Source organism: Squalius cephalus, assembly GCF_949319135.1.
Source record: "Squalius cephalus genome assembly, chromosome: 20".
Taxonomy (NCBI): domain Eukaryota; kingdom Metazoa; phylum Chordata; class Actinopteri; order Cypriniformes; family Leuciscidae; genus Squalius; species Squalius cephalus.
Window position 1 is genome coordinate 33,568,001 of NC_137141.1, and position 20,154 is coordinate 33,588,154.

The 20,154-nt window shown below is 38.1% G+C and overlaps 2 protein-coding genes across 2 annotated transcripts; both read left to right on the forward strand.

Annotated features, from left to right (window-relative positions):
• The first annotated feature begins 5,499 nt into the window (after window positions 1-5,499).
• On the forward strand, window positions 5,500-6,668 carry LOC307147671 (G-protein coupled receptor 4-like). Its single transcript, XM_079852581.1, has one exon. The coding sequence runs from the start codon at window positions 5,555-5,557 to the stop codon at window positions 6,437-6,439; it is 885 nt and encodes a 294-aa protein (XP_079708707.1). The 5' UTR covers window positions 5,500-5,554; the 3' UTR covers window positions 6,440-6,668.
• A 5,239-nt stretch (window positions 6,669-11,907) lies between these two features.
• gpr65 (G protein-coupled receptor 65) lies at window positions 11,908-14,248 on the forward strand. The gene is made up of 2 exons (XM_079852575.1): window positions 11,908-12,031; window positions 12,473-14,248. Exon 2 carries the CDS (start codon window positions 12,602-12,604, stop codon window positions 13,613-13,615), a length of 1,014 nt encoding a protein of 337 aa, XP_079708701.1. The 5' UTR covers window positions 11,908-12,031; window positions 12,473-12,601; the 3' UTR covers window positions 13,616-14,248.
• Window positions 14,249-20,154: the final 5,906 nt, after the last annotated feature.

A 20,154-nucleotide genomic window follows, 5' to 3' on the forward strand; every position in this document is an offset into this window, starting at 1 on the left:
ATCATCTCTCAATGCAAATCAAACTTATAGCTGTCAAATCATGCTATTAGGCTAACTGAAATAAAACCATGCCAATCTCTAGGTATGGTGAAGGCTATGTGATGATGTGGGGCTATTATTCATTCACAAAGAAAACTGGTGTCCTTAAAGGTTGGATTTTTCCTCATTTTTTTAAATAAGGCATTAAGATCAATTTCCAAAAGATGATTTTTTATTCCTCTTTTTAGGCAACTTTAGCATGGGTGTCCATACTTATTCACATCACTGTGTATATATATATATATATATATATATATATATATATATATATATATATTATTACATTTTTTTGCACATCATACATGATTTTAGATATTATCCCTCCTTAACCGATTTAATTAATTTCATAATTTGATTGAATTTCCATTGCATTTGTAGACCTAATCATAATAATAACAATAATCACACTTTTAAATTTCCCAGATTTTCCATGACTGTGGGAACCCTGAATTATGAAGATTATACAGGCTCCAAAAATGAATTCTAAAGGAAAACAATGTGTCTTAACATTTAACATGAGGCAAGAATAACCCACGGTTAAATGCACAACCTTGTAGAGAGTCATTCTGGCTTGAATTTAGCCAAAATTTAGTTAAAAGCCTTTGCTGCATCTGTTCTCAACATTCTCCTTTCCAAAACACCTGTGCGCTGCCTTCATAAATACCTGCTTCTAAGGGGACATTCACATTACACACGATGCACTTCCTGTTTTAACTTGAGGGGAAAAAAACTGTGAAACATTAATTTACCACGTTTGCATAGACATATTATTTTTATCTGCACTTTTCAGTATTGGAAAAAATAAATGTATCATCAAAATATCTCGACTCATTCTGAGGTTGTTGCAATGCATTCTGGGATTGTCTTCCCACAAGGATGCATACAATTTTGGCCAAAGATGGTGAATTACTGTCATTCTGTATCAACACGTCAGCTTCAAACTGTTAGTGCTACACATTTTCACCTTTCTAAATATTTGATACGGTTATGCTTACAAGTATTTACCTTTCAGCAATGATAAATACTTTTTTTCCAATAAACTATTTGGTAAATATTTTAATTTGGCTTTTCCCCTTGAGGTTAATGGGCAGAGCTTGAGATATAAACAGGAAGAGCTGGTTTAGAGGAAGTCGCTTTAGATAAGCAATGCTAAGCACAGATGCGCTTACTCAAACCATCTCTTCAGCTTTGATGCAACTTTGAACAAAGAGCATTTAGAGGTGAACACCTTTATCTTATTATCGAAACAGCAATGTCACCACATTCACACGCATTTGATAAAACAGCGGAGTGTGACATTTAACATCATTAGAAAAGCAACATGATTTGAAGGGAACTTGTATGAAATGTGTATGTGCAGCATTTAAAGGGATAGTTCACCCAAAAATGAAAATGCTGTCCTCATTTACTCACCCTCATGTTGTTCCAAACCTGTATGACTTTCTTTCTTCTGCTGAACACAAAAGAAGATATTTTGAAGAAAGTCGGTAACCAAACGCCTGATGGACCCCATTGACTTCCATAGTAGGAAAAAAAATACTATGGAAGTCAGTGGGGACCAGCAACTGTTTAATTACCAACCTTCTTTAAAATATCTTCTTTTGTGTTCAGCAGAAGAAAGGAAATCATACAGGTTTGCAACAACATGAGGGTGAGTAAATGAGGACAGCATTTTCATTTTTGGGTGAACTATCCCTTTAACCAGCAGATTTCTCATAGCTGTCATGAAATTGCTAAACCAAATATGGTGAAAAGACACTTTCAAGCATAATATTTACATTAAACCGGCGATGCTGACTTGTTCACGATCCGGCCGAAGGGGCTTCGACTTTCTGCCTTTCACATATTTTTGGTCATTCTGGTAAAGAAGGTGCTGGAAATTGCTTAAACAGTCCAAACATCATCAAGTTCATCTTTACAATTAATCTAAAACAGCCTGTTTGCTTTCCATTACTAGAAAAATCACAGGGACTGCAACTTTGTAAGCTATCACTTAAAGAAGCATGTCAAAAGTTGACCACTTTAACCAGTGGTGAATTAGTCTTCTTGGTTTTAACACCATATGCACCACTATTATTTTTTCACACTTTTAACTGTAATGTTGGGTTATTAATGTTTTCCTGTACCTCAAACAGTAGATAATGGTGCTAGTGACGAGGTCAAGGGGTCAAAGTAAGAACTTATAAAATGTAAATGTGTAATTGAATGTAATGCATGTAGCTTTGGATAAAAGCATCTGCCAAATGCATGAATGTAACTGTAAATGTACCTTGGTGCTGCTAACTTGTAAATATGCAAATACTCAAGCCACTGATATTTATATTACGTACAAGCAAATACTCTTCTACTAACCCACACATCTGTGCCAGACCCACTCAGTGATCTCACCAGCTGGATGGCAAATTTATTCGGAACTGCAACATATTCAATTTTACAATATTCTGATCCTCGCTGATGTGAAACCAGCGATTCAAATGAGAGAGATACAAAACAGAAAACGGTACATGACTCACTCAACATCAACATCAGTGGAAAATTGACATGCATTTTATCTATGATGCTAGGAAGTGTAATAGGATGCTTCTTGTAAAACATTCCTCATTATAAAAACACAAAATTTAAAATATGTGGAACAATTAGAGCTGTGAAACGCTTAATCGCAACCAAAATAAAAGTTTGTGTTTACATAATTTGTACCGTGTATAAATATTTTGTATATATAAATGTACACATGCATGTATATATTTAAGATTTTTTTTTATTTATAAATAAAATATTTATATTTAATATAAATTATGTATAAATATATATACAGTATATACATTTCTTAAATATATACATGCATATGTGTGTATTTATATATACAAAATATGTGAATTGGGATGAAGCCAGGATCTAATGCAATAACCACTGCAGAAATGACACAGATAGTCAGAACATCTACTTTTCCATGCAACTTTTCTTCATATAAACCACTCTTGTTTCACATATACATTACATATGTGAAGATGTTTCAGTTATCTGGTTTTAATCCAGATGTCTAAACTGTCCATACGTATGGTATGATAACACACGATACATCTGCAGTGCATCAGCTTTAAAGGAATTTGTAAGGAAAAGAGAGAGAGAGAGAGAGAGAGAGAGAGAGAGAGAGAGAGAGAGAGAGAGAGAGAGAGAGAGAGAGAGAGAGAGAGAGAGAGAGAGAGAGAGAGAGAGAGAGAGAGAGAGGTTAAAATTCAGATTAAAGAAACACCCAGATAAAATACTATATGGATACTGAAAAATCCTAATACTAAATTTGATCAGCAGTTCTATAATTAGGTCTGATTAGTCAAAAAAAAAAAAAAAACATGAATCATAATTGAAGTTCTTATTTAATACAATGTAAAGTGTTTACATTAAAAAGTGAAGTGGTCTTATATGCTACACAGATGGGCTTAAAGGGTAACTCTCGCCAAAATGCAACCTAGGGTATTTTTGTGAATCTACCCGAGGCAAACTTTAGTGTAAAAGCATAATTAGGATGGAAACGCCACTTTTAAGTTTGACCGTATTTACGTTTTCGGTTAAATTGCCTTGTGAATGGGAGTGCTTGGGGCACGACTATGATAGCATCAAAATCGCTATTTTTAAAACACTAAGAAGGCTCGACACAACATGAAACTTTGCTGAAGTCTCACCAGGGGCTCTACACATGAACTCCAGCATTAAGAACAGTGTTTGCACAGAGTTTACTAAAAAGAAAGATTTTGAACAACTCACTGTCTCTGTGTCCGCCGGCATTCTGACAGTCAAAAATAGTCGATCTCCGAATGCAACGTAACATGAGGAGAGTAAAGATGGAAATCTCCTAAAGCTTAGTTCTACCAGAAAGACTCAGAGAATAAATACTGTGACAATTATCCATTTATTAACAACCAAGCAAGCAATAAGATTCTTTGGCGTAGGCCCCGTCCGTAGCTCGCAATCTGAGGGTCCGGACTCTGCATATCCTGCCTGAAGACCAAGGCAGGGGCGCAGCCGACCCCCTGTGAGGTATGGCAGGGACCATCCTGGTGGTGGTGGGGAGGATGGAGGGAAGGATTTGACTTGGAGGTGGTGGGGAGGATGGTGGCGAATTGGAGCGTCAGCATCTGCGAACTCAAACATGAGTAAGTACCGATCTTTTATACCACAAGTGTTGGAATGTGATTGGATAGATAAAAGGTCAAGTGACGCACCAATTAAGTCTTCCTGGCAGAACTTTATGCTAAAGCTTCCATTTCCATATAAATTCACGGATAATTTGTTGTTTTGTCGTTAGTGAAAATCAGTATTGACCTTGTATTTGAAAAAGGATCCTCATATAAGAAACAATACTAAAATTCAGAGTCAGTTCATTCGCATTCAGAGATCGACTATTTTTGACTGACAAAATGCCGGCGGACAGTGACACAGCTACAGTGAGTTGTTCAAAATCTTTCTTTTTAGTAAACTCTGTGTACACAAACAATGTTCTCAATGCTGGAGTTCATGTGTAGAGCCCCTGGTGAGACTTCCAGCAAAGTTTCATGTTGTGTCGAGCCTTCTTAGTGTTTTAAAAATAGCGATTTTTGATGCTATCATAGTCGTGCCCCAAGCACTCCCATTCAAAAGGCAATTTGACCGAAAACGAAAATACGGTCAAACTTAAAAGTGGCGTTTCCATCCTAATTATGCTTTTAAACGAAAGTTTGCCTCGGGTAGATTCACAAAAAGACCCTAGGTTGCATTTTGGCGACAGTTATCCTTTAAAAGGTACACATAACATGTTCCTTATTAGACAACCAGGACTTTTTATGTTTCCAATTAAAATCAGTAACTTAATCTTTTACGTCAAAACATGAGAGTTTACATTAGAGATTGCAATAAATGTATTCTTTAGGATAAACTCCTTTCAAGGGGGTCCTTGTACAAAACACAATAAAACACATTACACACAATACGATAAAAGAAACAAAAAACACACATAACAAATCAACAAACACTCAACACTCAGATTAAAAACTGATTAATATTGTTTTAATACGTGTAAAGAAATGTAATATGATCATGTAAACTAACATGATGTGCTTAAAAGGATCACTACCCAAACATTTACATACACGAAACATGTAATATATAAATAATTTAATATACCATATTGTATTGTACTATAAAAAATAAAGATATCTATAAGAAAACTGGGTAGAATTATTTCCCATATATTTAAAGAATTGAAAGACTTAATATATAAATAATAACAACAAATTACACACATACACAATATTCCCTCTACAGCATTTTATCCTGGAAATCAGCAGCCATGCTGAAATAGTTTCTAAAACATGATTTGCATGGCATATTTTTCCGTGAAGTCAACGCCTACTCACAGTATTACAGTATATGTTGAGAGGATGAGAGTTGCACTCAGCTTCTTTAGAAAAATAATACCATGGCTGACAACGCTTCTTCAAACTGGACTAACTGCACACATGGCAACTCGGTGGAACGGTACATGTACCCGACGGCTTACTCAATATTCTTCATCATTGGATTTCCAGCGAACTGTTTGTCTCTGTACGTGGCCTGTGTTCTGATGAAGAAAGGCAATAATTTGGCGGTTTATCTGATTAACTTGTGTGTCGGAGATCTGCTGTATATTCTAACTCTGCCCGTCTGGATCATGATGGCGCTCGGGCATGCGGCGAGTGACAGTCTGTGCAGTGTTATCGCGGTGGTCATGTTCAACAGCTTCTACGTGGGCTCGGGGTTTCTGTGCTGCATTTCGATGGATCGATATTTAGCCATAGTGTTCCCGCTGCATTTCGCACGGGTGCGAGAGGTCAGGACCACTGTGATGGTGAGCGTCATCGTATGGCTGGTGGAGATTACGCTTCATCTCGGTCTTCTGGCGCACAGAGATGAGATCAGGAACTTTTCTGCCAGTCGAATGTGCGAGGAGCCAATGATTATGACCAAAGAATCTGCCAATGTGGCCATTACACGAGCCGTCCTGGGGTTTCTCATTCCTGTGCTCATTATGACCTTCTGCTTCATGGAGATCATCAGGGCGCTGAATAAAAGCACATCTACTGTGGTCAGCGAACGGAGAAAGATCTGCTTTCTACTCCTGTTTCTTCTGTTCACCTACTTGGTGGCTTTTACCCCGTTTCAGGTGGTGATGTTCATCAGAGGACTGCTGGAGCCCGGAGACTGCGGCGTTGCGCAAAATCTGAGAGGGGTTTACATGGTGTTTGTGGCCACCACGACAATAAACAGTGTTTTAGATCCCATCATTTATTGTCTCATAAGTGAAAGTGCCAAAACTGAAATGAAAAACCTTTTTAAGTGCTGTGGGAAACAATTCAGCAAGATTTATTCATCTGTGGTGAAAGCCTGAGTTTATAATAACACTTTAAGACTGCAAATATACTGTATATGAATGTCTTGACACACTCATTTGTTAGTATTCACAATGCTTATATACAGTAGCAGCCAAAAGTTTGGACACAATTGACTTAATTTATGTTACTTATGATCGTAACCCTGTAAAGCCTGTCATATGAAATCATTGAAAGAAAAATCTTTTCAAAAGTGAAAAGTTAGCGGAATAAAAAAAGGTTTGCATATGTGTTTTTTTGTTCAGGTTTTTATGGCTCATAGAGTATGATAAAGTGAATTAAGGAGGGGGGAAATAGTTCAGAGAGTCAAAAAAAATATGGAATTTGGATATTTATATGGACAAAAAGATTAAATTCTTTTTAATGTATATCAATGAGATCTTTTTAACAGTATAACAGACTACTGACATAAAATGCAATATCAGTTGTCACTAATAATATGATATTTAAATGCTTAGCTTTATGATCAAATCTCTGTAGTTTTAAAACATATAATGCAATGCAATACAATGATGATTGAGAGATGAAATAAACCTTCCTCAAAAGCCTAACAATCATATTTGAGAATCACAATTTAACAAGATTTTTAAAATAAATTAGCCTATGTGTGAATAATCAAGTCAAATGAAGTTGCTTCAGTCCAGTAAGTGTTGATCTTGAAATATTACAAACAATATCAAAGTTATTCTTATGTTTACTTGATAAAGTAAAGATTTCACAGCAAATGAGCTGGAGAACCATGAGCTGGAAGTTTGTACAATTGTACACATGTAGTAGATTGAGTGCAACAGGGTTAAACCTAAAGGCTTCTGCTTATATACATTGTGGACAAATATAAACTGTGCATTTGCGTGTGAACTGTTAAGATATGGAAAATAGTCATAATAAAAATGAGCAGTGTGTCCAAACTCTTGAATGCTGCATTTCTGTGCACTTGTTTGGTGTGTGTGTTTGTTTCCAGAGAGCTCAGAGAGATCTTATCCAATTCACAGCACACAATCCCACTATCGAAACATTGTCTGTGGTTTCTGAGAGATGTTTGACTCCACACGTGCATTCAGCGGATACACAAAACCACTGTCATCAAAACAAGTGATGAGTGAATTAAATGTATTATTTATCGCTGCTCTATTGAGAGTTCTCTCTATAAAATGACACCATATTAATCAAATTGATTTGAATTTAAATATTTGGTAACTCTTTAGTTTAGGGTCCAATTCCCACTATTAACTAGCTGCTTATTGGCATGCATATTACAAGAGTTACGGATGCAGACACAGGAGAGGAAGAATGATGGTGAATAGTGATATTATTGACAATAAAGCTGCAGGGATGAGGTGAGCAGGTAGGGAAAGTCCAAAGGGTGATCGAGGAAGGCGCTGGAGACAGGGAGATGAGTCCACATTACACAAACAAACAAACAAGGTCGGACAAGGAACTGTGGTGAGGAGTGTGCCTTTATAGGGGAGGTAATGAGAGTGATGATGAGAGGCAGGTGAGTGTGATGAGGAATGACGTGCAGGTGGGAACCAGGATGGATGCTGGGAAGTGTAGTAAAGAGGATGGTGACTAGGGTGAACTGTGACAGAAGCCGTATAACATCTCTGGGATGGGATGGGAGGGGGGCACCCTGGAGGCTGACGAGGGCGTGGCCCATATGGAGCAGGCCCTTCAGGCGGCCATGGCGGAGCCGGAAACTCAGTGGACCAGAGCGCAGCCGGCATTGAGGGTGAGGACGGAGAATGGAGATTCAGGTGCGGCGGCCATCTTGCACGAGGGCTCGGGTGCAGTAGCGGCCATATTGGACTAGGGCTCAGGTGCAGCGGCGGCCATCTTGGATGAGGGCTCAGGCGCGGCGGAGGCCATCTTGGACGAGGGCTCTGGAAGGGCGGTCTCGATGGGACGAGACTCTGGAAGGGCGGTGGCCATCTTGAGACGAGGCTCTGGAAACACTCAATGTTCGGTCTGGGTAGGAGGTAAGGCACGCCAGATCGAGAAACGCCGCGGTGTGCAGATGCACATGCAGATTATGCCTGGGCCGGAAAGGCTACTCAGGCAACCAAGGAGTGAGGAAGTCGGGAAGAGTTGATGGTTGCCCACTCAGTGATGGTAAAGTTGCAGTTTTCTTCTGAGTTGGAATGAAGAAAATACAGTCCGACTCTCTTGAGAGAGTGAAGGCATAGCAGGCTGTGGTCAGGGCCCCACAGACATCAACCCGAAGATGCAGCAGTAGAGGCCAGAAGGAGAGAGCGAGGGTCACTGTGAATTTGTCTCTATTAAAGCCTGAGAAAAGTCCCACTTCTCCGGGTTTGCTTGACCAATGAGAAAGGTGGAATTTCCAAGCGGGAAAATTCCTCTGTTGGCGATTTATGGATCTTTTGTTTCAAGCGTGCTCATTTGCATGTGCAGCTGGATTGGTTGCTGATGAAGAAAAACTATGAAAGATTCTTGTAATACTAATATGTTGCGCAGCTATCAACATATCATATACACGATCATTTCAATCTTCAAAGTACCAATTTATAGAGACCAAACATGGTATAGGTGAGCTTACATTGACCATTGATTCTACTGTAAAATACACAGTATCAAAAAATAATAGTATTAAAAGACATTACACAAGACAGAAAATCATTCACAAAATGTTCTGGGATGCATGTTCATTTATGGATCAGTTCGTCGATAAATTAATGCAGGAAATTCTGTTTTAAGGACTGTAGGTCTTTCCTATGGCCAAGGTCCTGACCACATTTTTCACAGCAATAAAGACATCTTATCTAATCGTCGCCCTGGTGACTGAAACCTTTCCTGCTCTCTTATCTCTTTTCGGCGGGATGTTTCAATCCTAAGAGTAGGCTTTGAAGCTTATCTGTTAAATGTAACAAATAGTTAGTCTGATTGTCTCAGTCGTTACATGAGTGTGATGAGGAATGACGTGCGGGTGGGTAACCAGGATGGATGCTGGGAAGTGTAGTGAAGAGGATGGTGACTAGGGTTAACTGTGTCAACTAGGATATTGGCTGTTTATTAAAAGCACATATTAAAGGAGAACTCCGGTCAATTTTAACATTGAGCTCATTTTTTTGTAAATTTGGAGTGCTGTCAGTACAGAGAACAACAACAAAAATCGGTGTTGCCTACACCGTGTTATCCTCTTTTTAAAATTTGCACCCTGTTGACTTCAATGGTGCAAGTTTTAAACCTGCTTTTAGCCTCTTAACATCCTTGATGTGTCATTACAAGTGCCCAGCCATTGTGAGTGATTCCTTCAGAGTGAACGCGGTGAATCTGACTGCAGTAGATGTGAAAGATATGAATAAAAGTGATGTTAATTCAGCCAGTTATTTTCTTCCTGTTTTCGGTCGAAGTCCACAGTAGTCGATTGTCGAGTTCACGCGCGTGATCATAGGTAACTAAACCTAAAGCCGTAACGCGGCTACAGATCCACTTTTGCGACGCGACACCTCCCCACATTTGTACGTTGATGGGTGTTTACCGCTATGGCCGTGGTTTTGACCGAGCGGGAAATGATGCGTATTAGAACAGAGACTGCAAGAGACTCCCCCCCCCCCGTCTCCATGCTCTACTCCAGGGTTCAGCAATCTCGGTCCTGGAGGGCCGCTGTCCTGCAGAGTTTAGCTCCAACCCCAATTAAACACACCTGAACCAGCTAATCAAGGTCTCACTAGGCATACTAGAAACTTTCAAACAGGTGTGTTGGAGCTGGTTAGAGCTAAACTCTGCAGGACAGTGGCCCTCCAGGACCGAGATTGGTGAACCCTGCTCTACTCTATAGTCATGTCGCGTTCAACGGAATTAATTTGCATAAAGATGGGCATCGGCCAGCTTTTTGACGCGCAGCATTTTTCCAAATGAAGCGCCGCCTTCCAGGAATGCTTTGCAGGCGCGTCAAAGTCGCTTGACGTCACCCATAGGAATAAAGCAGGGGGGCTTCCCCGGGCGCCGCCATTGATTAGCGGACCCCCACCTGCTGTTAGCATTCCATTGACTCCCATTCATTTTGGCGTCACTTTGACAGCGAATAACTTTAGCCTACATCTGATGCGTTTAAAGACTCCATTTGTCCATTATTTATTTCTAAAGAAACACGAAAATGTATAAAAGGCTCCATTACCTTGCATCTTACGTTATGGCCCCGTAGAAGTAGTTTTTGTAAAAATAGACTAACGACTGCGTCATAACCACGCAACTCTCTGTCGCACAGTAGAGAGATTACCGTATGGACAGGAGGAGAAGCTCGCGGGCAATCGGGGGGACGTGGAGGCAAAATGACAAAGTAATTAATCAGAATACTTAGCAAAAGTTTCTCCTGCTCCTCGCTCATGGACACCTCCTACTCACACTCTCCGTCTCTGCAAGATTTGGAAGAGAATGATTCAGATTTCTCTTGGCACAGCTACTAGAAGACAGACGGGTTGCTCACGTCACATCTACGTCGTCAAGCTCAGTTTGAGTCTGCGCAGTACGCTCAGCCATCAGGAAGTGAGTGCTTCTAATTGACTTCACTTGTCTCCATTGAATCCAATGGGGTCGCTGTATCCAGTTTATATACTGTCTATGGAATAAAGTGGAGTGCGGCGCGACAGAAGTGTTGCACGGACAAGTGGATCTGTACCGTCAATGCTTGTGTTTACACCAGCCACGACGCGGCGCGTTTCAGAAGCTTTCAGAAGCGTCTCTCCGCTTCGCTAAAGATAGGCGCCTAGTCTATTTTCGACAGACGCCGCGTCCAAGCTGCACCGTAAATAGGCTACAAAATAAAAGGACCAAAAAAAGGCAATTTCAAAATAAACACCATGTGCAGACTCCCAATTATATTGCAAAATGTCTTATAGCCTATAATTTGAAGCCCCAAAAGCAGGACCTCAGCTTTTAATTGCACGTGCTTAAATATATTGAACACAATTCTCTCATGTGAAGACTGCGTTTGTCAACCCTCGCGGAGTCACGGCAAGTGCACAGCACCAGAGAGTAATCTTGACGGCACTTGCAAGAAAATGGATAAGTAGCTACATAATCAAACTCACAAATATTACACCATTTAAACATTATTAAAAATACATAGGCTACTGAGTTACTAAAACAATCTTTGTCAAAGAATACACTTGTATGTACACAGTTTGAACGTTCTTGTTTCCATTTGTTTAATTTCAAGATCTGAGGTGAATTATCCATTGTTGCTTTTACAGCTTCAAAGCTGGAGCACTAAACGATATTCAAAGTCACATGACACGCTTTTAACATTAAATAAAGCACATAAACAGTACCTGCGATTATCATTGCCACACTTTGTTTGTTGTTCCAGCCGCGACGTCACACACAGTAAACATAAACAAATATGACAAATCATGTTTCAGGAAGGCAGAATGCTGTCACTGCTTCTTGAGTGTTTTGTGGTTTCTGTCTAGAGTTAAAATAAGTAACGCCAAACAAGGAAGTGATGTTTGCCACTCTTGCTTCCTCCCATGTGAAGGAGACTGTTGCAATGTGCAGTTCCTTCGATTATATCTTTGCAAATATTTGATCATATTTTTGTCATAAAAACAGTTTCCTGAATTGCTGCACTTATGGTGAGTAGATTTGATCTAAAATATTCAGCACATGGGCTTTTGATGCTATTAAAACAAATGTGGTTTTTAAAGGTTCGGTTGGTTGATTTCTACTGAAGATACTGTATAATAACTATTGTATAGCTGTTGTATATATTGTACACAGTTTTGTTCTTAATATTATGAGTCAGTATATAAATCTGCTTAAAAGGGACGTTTCACTCAAAACTGAAGATTCTTTCATTGTTTGTCGCTCGTATGACTTCTGTGGAGCACAAATGCAGATCATATAATAATTGTATTCAACAAGTATGAATTAAAATGGACCAAAAGTGATATTAAAGACATTTATAATGTTACAAAAGATTTCTATTAAACTTTTTTATTCAACTTTCTGTTAAAAAAATCCTAAAAACAGATGCTGAATCATAACCATTTTCATTTTATTTCTTTTCTTTCCAGGATTCTTTGATGAATTGAACATTCTATTGTAATAACATTTCACAATGTTATTTTTGCTCAAACAAATGCAGCCTCGGTGACACGAGACTTCTTTAAAAAACATGTTTGTCCCGATCTAGCTGTCTTGAGATGATTGTAATGAACGATTCTGACTGCTCGCCTGAGAATCCAGAAAAGAAGGTATTCCTCGCGTTGCACTTGGCTGTGATCCTGATCGGCATCCCGTCCAACGTCTTCTTCCTATTTGTGTCATGCCGGCTCATCCGTCAGAAGAACGAGTTGGGCGTTTATCTGTTTAATCTGGCTCTCTCGGATCTCTTATTTATCACTTGTTTGCCAGTGTGGATTCAGTTCGCCATCCACGACACATGGATTTACGGAGAGACAGCGTGTGTCGTGTGCGTTTTCCTGCTCTTCACAAACTTCTACACCAGCGCCTTACTTCTGAGCTGCATCGCTGTAGATCGCTACTTAGCCATCGTTCACCCGCTACAGTTTTGCGAGTTTAGAAAGCGCAGGATTGCAGTCAGCGTGAGCATTGCCGCTTGGATTTTTACCGTCGTATTCAACGCAATCACTGTGCGTTCAAATAGTGTCTACAAAGAGTTTGAGGATTATTCAATCTGCTTGGACCGATTTCCTTTGCCACCTCAGCAAAAATGGGTCAACGTCGCTCGTTTTGTAGTAGGCTTCCTCATTCCTGCATTGGTGGTGGGTTTCTGTTATTGGCAGATCTGTTCAGATGTAAAGAAAAACCAAACTCTGGGGTCGATGGAGCGCCGGCATGTGTTCAAGCTTCTTGGAGGCGTTTTGCTGACTCTCTACTTGTGTTTCGGGCCTGTGCACATCATGATGGTTTTGAGGGTTTTGCTGGATGAGTGTCCGTATCCCAACTGGCTCTTCATCGTATATAAGGCCAGCGTATTCCTCGCGACGCTCAACTGCCTTGCCGATCCGCTCCTGTACGGCTTCACGAGCAGAACGGGTCAAGCCAGTGCTTCAAACTTGTTACTCGTCTTGAGGAGAATTAGGAAGAAAGAGGGGCAAAGAGAGGCGGGACCGCAAAACAACCAAATCCTTGGAACTGGTATTGATTCTAATCACAAAAGCCCTATTTACTGTACATCTGAATTACAGGTGTGATTGGATCAAGCTGTTTATATGCTATAGTGTTTACGGGACTGAAACCAAGGAAGACTTATACAGTCAAACGAAAATTTCAGACACCTTCAACATTTCTCACATTATCACAGTTTATTCGCTATCGTTAAGAAAATGGTAATAAAATATGGCAAGAACTCATTGATATTTCACTGGTTTTGTCCATCCTTCTGTTAGACTGTCTCACAAATGAATTATGTTGAATATCTGTCAGCTGTTAAATTGAAGTGCACAATTATAATACCAATATAGGTCAACCAATTACCAAGCAATGCTTAATTTTGTTCAGTCTGTGGTGTAAAAAGGTCGCATTAGCAATTAAAGAAAAAACACTTTAGCAAAACATGCTCAGGTCAAAGTGTATGAATCATTTTTGGTCCCAAATTTTCATAAATTTTACTGGTAGTCACTGTATGAAGAATTTTGGGGTATAATGTGTCACAGTTTACTTTATTTTGCTATCCTCACTTACATAAATGAACTATAATGTCCTGCAACCACTAGTAAAAAATGTTTATTAAAAAAAACTAGGCTATATCTGGTGTCTGAATAATTTTCGGTTTGACTGTACATTCAAACACAAAGACTGATCTATGACCTGTCCGCCAACGACAACTTACGATAACCCGATAACTTTTTTGAGAAATGAGAACAGCATTTCATCATAACTTCCTGTCAAATAATCCGCACTTCCTCAGAAATACCTGTGAGCTTTCGTTTATACTCCCCCGTCTTCACTAATACTTTGCACAAAATATTATAAACATCTAAGGTGTGTTAAATCTATTTTGAGTGTGTTATCTATTATACAAGGCTTCATCCAACAATGCCTTTTTCATTGTTTTTCAATGGTATTGTTGACTTTTTCAATAATACCATTAAACTAATCTCCTATGAGTACTGTTTTTGTCCTGTTTAATATGTATACATACAAACACATTTATGCATTGCACTATTACCTTTCAAAAGTTTGGAGTCTGTAAGATTTTTATAACAAAGAAGTCTCTTCTGCTCACCAAGGCTGCATTTATTGATAAAAACAAACAAACAGTAAAAACAGTGAAATAGTATTACCACACACACGCACACACACACACACACACACACACACACACATACCTCAACAGAAAGGGGAAGAGCACAGGAAGTGCCAAACCACAGTCTAAAATTAAACAAATGTTCTCCTTTTAAAGGTCCCGTTCTGCGTGATCCCATGTTTCAAACTTTAGTTAGTGTGTAATGTTGCTGTTAGAGCATAAATAATATCTGTAAAATTATAAAGCTCAAAGTTCAATGCCAAGCGAGATATTTTATTTAACAGAAGTTGACTACAAAAAACGGCTCGATTGGACTACATCCCTCTACTTCCTTCTTTAATGATGTCACTAGAACCGTTTCTTGACTAACCTCCGCCCACAGGAATGCTCCCTCAACTCTACTGGCTACTTGTGCACTTCTTATAACTTACTGTTTACTCAGCTCTTACGGTGATTTTCTGAAGTAAAACTGACGCTTCATCTTTTGTGTGATGTACAATAAACTTTATTAAACTCATCAGTACATGTTTGATCATCATTCAGACAGCAGACTTGTAGGCTATTAATATGGATACATAGCCTACAAGCAGATGACAAATACGTTATAATAACCGTAATTAAACTACAATTCCACGCAAAAATGTCACATCCATAACGCCAACACAATACCATGGCATTGTGTTGGTGTTATGGATGTGACAGTTTTGCACGGAATTGCCCTAAACCATACCTGTTTCATCTCTATACAGCACTCTGACTCTGTAGGCATTATTGTCCGACTCGAAATGAACGCCGTTACTGAGAGTTTCTGATATTATCATCATTCCGTGAGATGAATTTTTCCTGACAGACTGAGCGCGAGCTCATGAAGCTCCGCCCCCTGTGTCGTCCAGCAGCACCTCATTTGCATTTAAAGGGCACACACTGAAACAGCTCGTTTTTCTGAGCCCCAAAAAATGTCAATTTAAACATGCTGTAAAAAATGATCTGTTGGGTATTTTGAGCTCAAACTTCACATACACACTCTGGGGACATCAGAGACTTATTTTACATCTTGTGAAAAGGGGCATATAACGGGACCTTTAAATGATCTGCGCTTACACTTGATAATGGTTTTAAAATCCCCTCTTTGACAATTCTTTTTAAAATAACATGTATCTCACCTAAATGTTTGCTCACTCATTGTATTTGTGTTCTAACAATGGGGTAATTTTGTTGCTCGAGAGTTTACATCACACAAGGAAGCTTGATTTGTTGAATTGAAAAAGTAGCACAAATAAATACAATAGAATAAAGAGAGTTTGAGGATAGGTAACACTAGTATTCAGGTACAGTAATAGGCTACTACAGAAACTGAATAAAAAGTAATCAAATGTAAAATAACACTGGATAGTATTTTAGTCCTCATGAATTAAATACACAGACTATCAATCCTGATTCCTTACGATTAAAGCTATCTTTTGCTGTTTTATCAACGGGCACCGGAGGAACCTTTTCATTTAGGGGTGTAGCCTAACAATATATCGAGTCACAATATATCGCAATACAAAAATGCATTCATATGTATTGTGGATAGTGACAATATGTCCTATGTGTATCGTTCACAAAATAAAAATCACTGTGTGGAAAAAATTCAAGTTTTCAGAGTTTTAGTGTCAGTAGTACATTAAACTTCTATATAAATGTTGAATATAATTATAATATAATGCTATGTGGGAATATTTATGTGTCCTGATAATACCAAATGTCTGATGTTACCAGTAAAAAGTGGTGTACATTATTATTCTGTATTTTCAGCTTCAGAATCATGAATATTGTTGTTCTGGTGTGTCCTGTGCTTTGGGTTTCCAGCACCAAGTCCAAGACTATTCATTTACACACACAATGTAATACCAAATTTAGCATTTTAATCAACAGTACATTTTTTGTTGACCTTTTAGCACATGTATCGCAATAATATCGTATCGTGAGTTGAGTATCGTGATATGTATCGAATCGTGGCGAAAATCCAACACAACTTTGAGGGGACCAAGCCAAACAGGATTATGTATTTCTGTTCAGCTCATTTAATTTTTATTATTAAATTATATTTCTTTCTATTTTTGACTGAAGACAGTGGCAGCAAATGGAAAGTTTCAAGTCTTGCTAAAGAAAACAATGACTAACTACAGGGTTTTTTTTGGTAAAAACTGTGGTTAACTCAACATGACAAATTCATTTATAGGTCAGCATTTTGATTACATCAATGTTGTTGGAGTGTGTATTATCATGTAATTTCAACTTTTACACAATACGAACTGATACTTATCTTAAAAAAGAAAATGACGCATATTAACACAATTTTCCGCTTTCTCATTCTCGTCCTGTAAACCAAATACTTTTGACCTCCACCCACATCGATCAGGTGCGTGTTGGACACATGATCATGAGGTAGACTGTAAACGTGTCCCTGAGTTCACTAGCGGTGCTTTTATTGATGGACGTAAATCAGATTCCTAGTTCCTCTCTTGAGACAATTTCAATACCCTCTTGCCCTTGTGTTGCCCTTTGTGAACTGTAACCTGGTTAAAAATGCTTCAGGGAATCTTTATCATCCATCAATAAACCACTAAAACCCTGTCAGGTTCCTACACGCGCCTTGAAATCGAACACTGTAAAAAAGGATTTATCAAAGATGTATATAAAACAAAGATTTTTGGAGTATGTTTTACAAGAAAATACTATTTTCAGGTTTTCTACTCTCATTCTATGCGTTACTTTGTAATTGTTTTAAAAAAAAAAGATTTTTCTGAGTGAAAATCGTTCCTTTTTCTCTGTAAAACTGAATTATTGCAACCTAATTGACATACAGATTAGGTAACACTTTACAAGATCTCATTAGTTAACATTAAAATTTGAAATTTTATTATGCTTTTTTTTTCTTTTTCTTTTTTTACTTCATCGGAATGGTACACAACTTGATAAAGTTATTGGCCCTTGCGATGTGAACATACACAAAATCATGGACATGATTCGAAAGGGTTATATGGTCCTGAAAAAAATAGTCACCCTTGTCTTGCTCATGGTCAAAAATAAACACATTGGAAATGAATGTGAGACGAATTTCATTTAGAGGAAACGTTTGGTACTGCGGCAAAACAGAATATTACTGAAAGCTCATTTTTTTAAATATCAACCTCAAATCTGTAACACAACTTGTTTAGATTTATGGCTTTGACTTTCTCAAAGTTTTAGAGTAAAACATGCTTTGGAAAAAATAATTCATATCAAATTTAAAAACAGTATTAATAATAATAATAATATGCTTAAACTTCTATAACTTTTTTTTTGTTTCACCTTTTTAACATTTTTCTTCACTTAAGCAATAATCTGCCAAGTAGCTTCTTTAAAAAAAAAAAAAAAAAAGACCAAACTTCAGTCTGTGCTCCAAAACATTTCAGATTTACAATTTTTTCAGATTTCATTTCCAGGTCTATGTTTAAAAAGTGGTTAACAAGTAATAAATGGATCATAACTATTCCATAAATATAATTTAGTACCATAACATCTCCTAAAAATACAAATTATTAAATAAAAAACATTATCAAACTAAAGAACATTCATTTAATTGAAATAAAAAAAAAAAAACTGAGGGTACTGAGCACCAGAGGGTTAAAGGGTAACTCTCACCAAAATGCAACCTAGGGTCTTTTTGTGAATCTACCTGAGGCAAACTTTCGTTTAAAAGCATAATTAGGATGGAAACGCCACTTTTAAGTTTGACCGTATTTTTGGTTTCGGTCAAATTGGCTTTTGAATGGGAGTGCTTGGGGCACGACTATGATAGCATCAAAAATCGCTATTTTTAAAACACTAAGAAGGCTCGACACAACATGAAACTTTGCTGAAGTCTCACCAGGGGCTCTACACATGAACTCCAGCATTGAGAACATTGTTTGTGTACACAGAGTTTACTAAAAAGCTAAATTTTGAACAACTCACTGTCTCTGTGTCCGCCGGCATTTTGACAGTCAAAAATAGTCGATCTCTGAATGCGAATGAACCGACTCTGAATTTTAGTATTGTTTCTTATATGAGGATCCTTTTTCAAACACAAGGTCAATATTGATTTTCACTAACGACAAAACAACAAATTATCCGTGAATTTATATGGAACTAAGCTTTAGGAGCTTCCCATCTTTACTCTCCTCCCTGTTACCAAAGAGTATAGAAGCCCAAGAGGCGAAACTCTGTTGTGTTATGGGTAACAGTCTGTAGATGGCGCTGCGGAGGCGCGTCCGCCATTATGGACTGAAAGCTGCTGAAATCGTTAGCGCCAGTTTGCACGCCACACAATCTGCATGACTAATGCTTCCATTCTATGTCAATGCCTCTTCTCTCACAAAAAGAAAAAAATACAAAAAAAACTTCTCAGAATCAGAATCAGAATCAGAATGAGCTTTATTCGCCAAGTGTGCACAAACACACAAGGAATTTTTTGTGGTTTTTACAGGAGCTCTTGGTACATACATACATATATGACATTAGAACAGGCATTTAAATGAGAACATAAATAAATAGAATAAACAATAATAATAGTTTTAGTATACATCTGAAACAGAAGACTTATGTACAGATTTGTGCATTGTGTGTACAGCTCTATAAATAAAATTTGTATATGTATTTACACAAAAAAACCTCTTGCTACTCTCTCAAGTACTGAATGAATTATACAGCAGGTGTTAATTGCTGTTTTAGCTGTTTAAGCTGGAGATAGCATGGGGGAAAAAACTGTTTTTGTGCCTAAATGTTCTAGTGCGCAGAGATCTGTAACGTCTGCCTGACGGCAGAAGTGCAAACAGGTTTTGGCCGGGGTGGGAGGGGCCTGTGATGATGTTCCCTGCCCGTTTCTTCACTCTGGCATTGTACAAGTCCTGAATGTTGGGGAGGTGTACACCAATGATCCTTTCAGCTGTCCTAACAGTCCGTTGTAGTCTTCTTATATCTGATTTGCTGGCTGACCCAAACCAGACAGTTATAGAAGTGCACAGAACCGACTCAATAACAGCTGAGTAAAACTGAGTCATCTGCGCTTGTGGTAGGTTAAACTTTTTCAGTTCTCATACACAAATGCACACACAATAGATGGTGGTGTCTGATTAATTACTGAGATCTTATGGCACCACTTCCATTTTAGTACTGTTTATAGTTCATGTGTGCACTTGCTAGATTGTACATCTTTTTTGTACCTTTCCGCCTGTATTAGGACATTCACAGATTGTTTTTGTTCTTGCCATTGAAACGTTCACTGTGTGCACTTTCACTGAAGATGTTGAAAAAACAAGTTGTTAATATTTTTGTGATATTCTATGTAAAAGATGTCATGTCTTTAGAAATGTTCATTTATAATTTTATTTATTAATTTATTTTTCCAAATCATATATATGGTGATGTTCACTAATTTCAAAATCAACATTTGAATAAATAGCCTATCTTATTACTGTG

Excerpts from the sequence above, each read along its gene's own strand:
- LOC307147671 (XM_079852581.1), top strand. The coding sequence starts at position 5,555 with ATGTACCCGACGGCTTACTCAATATTCTTCATCATTGGATTTCCAGCG.
- gpr65 (XM_079852575.1), top strand. The coding sequence starts at position 12,602 with ATGATTGTAATGAACGATTCTGACTGCTCGCCTGAGAATCCAGAAAAG.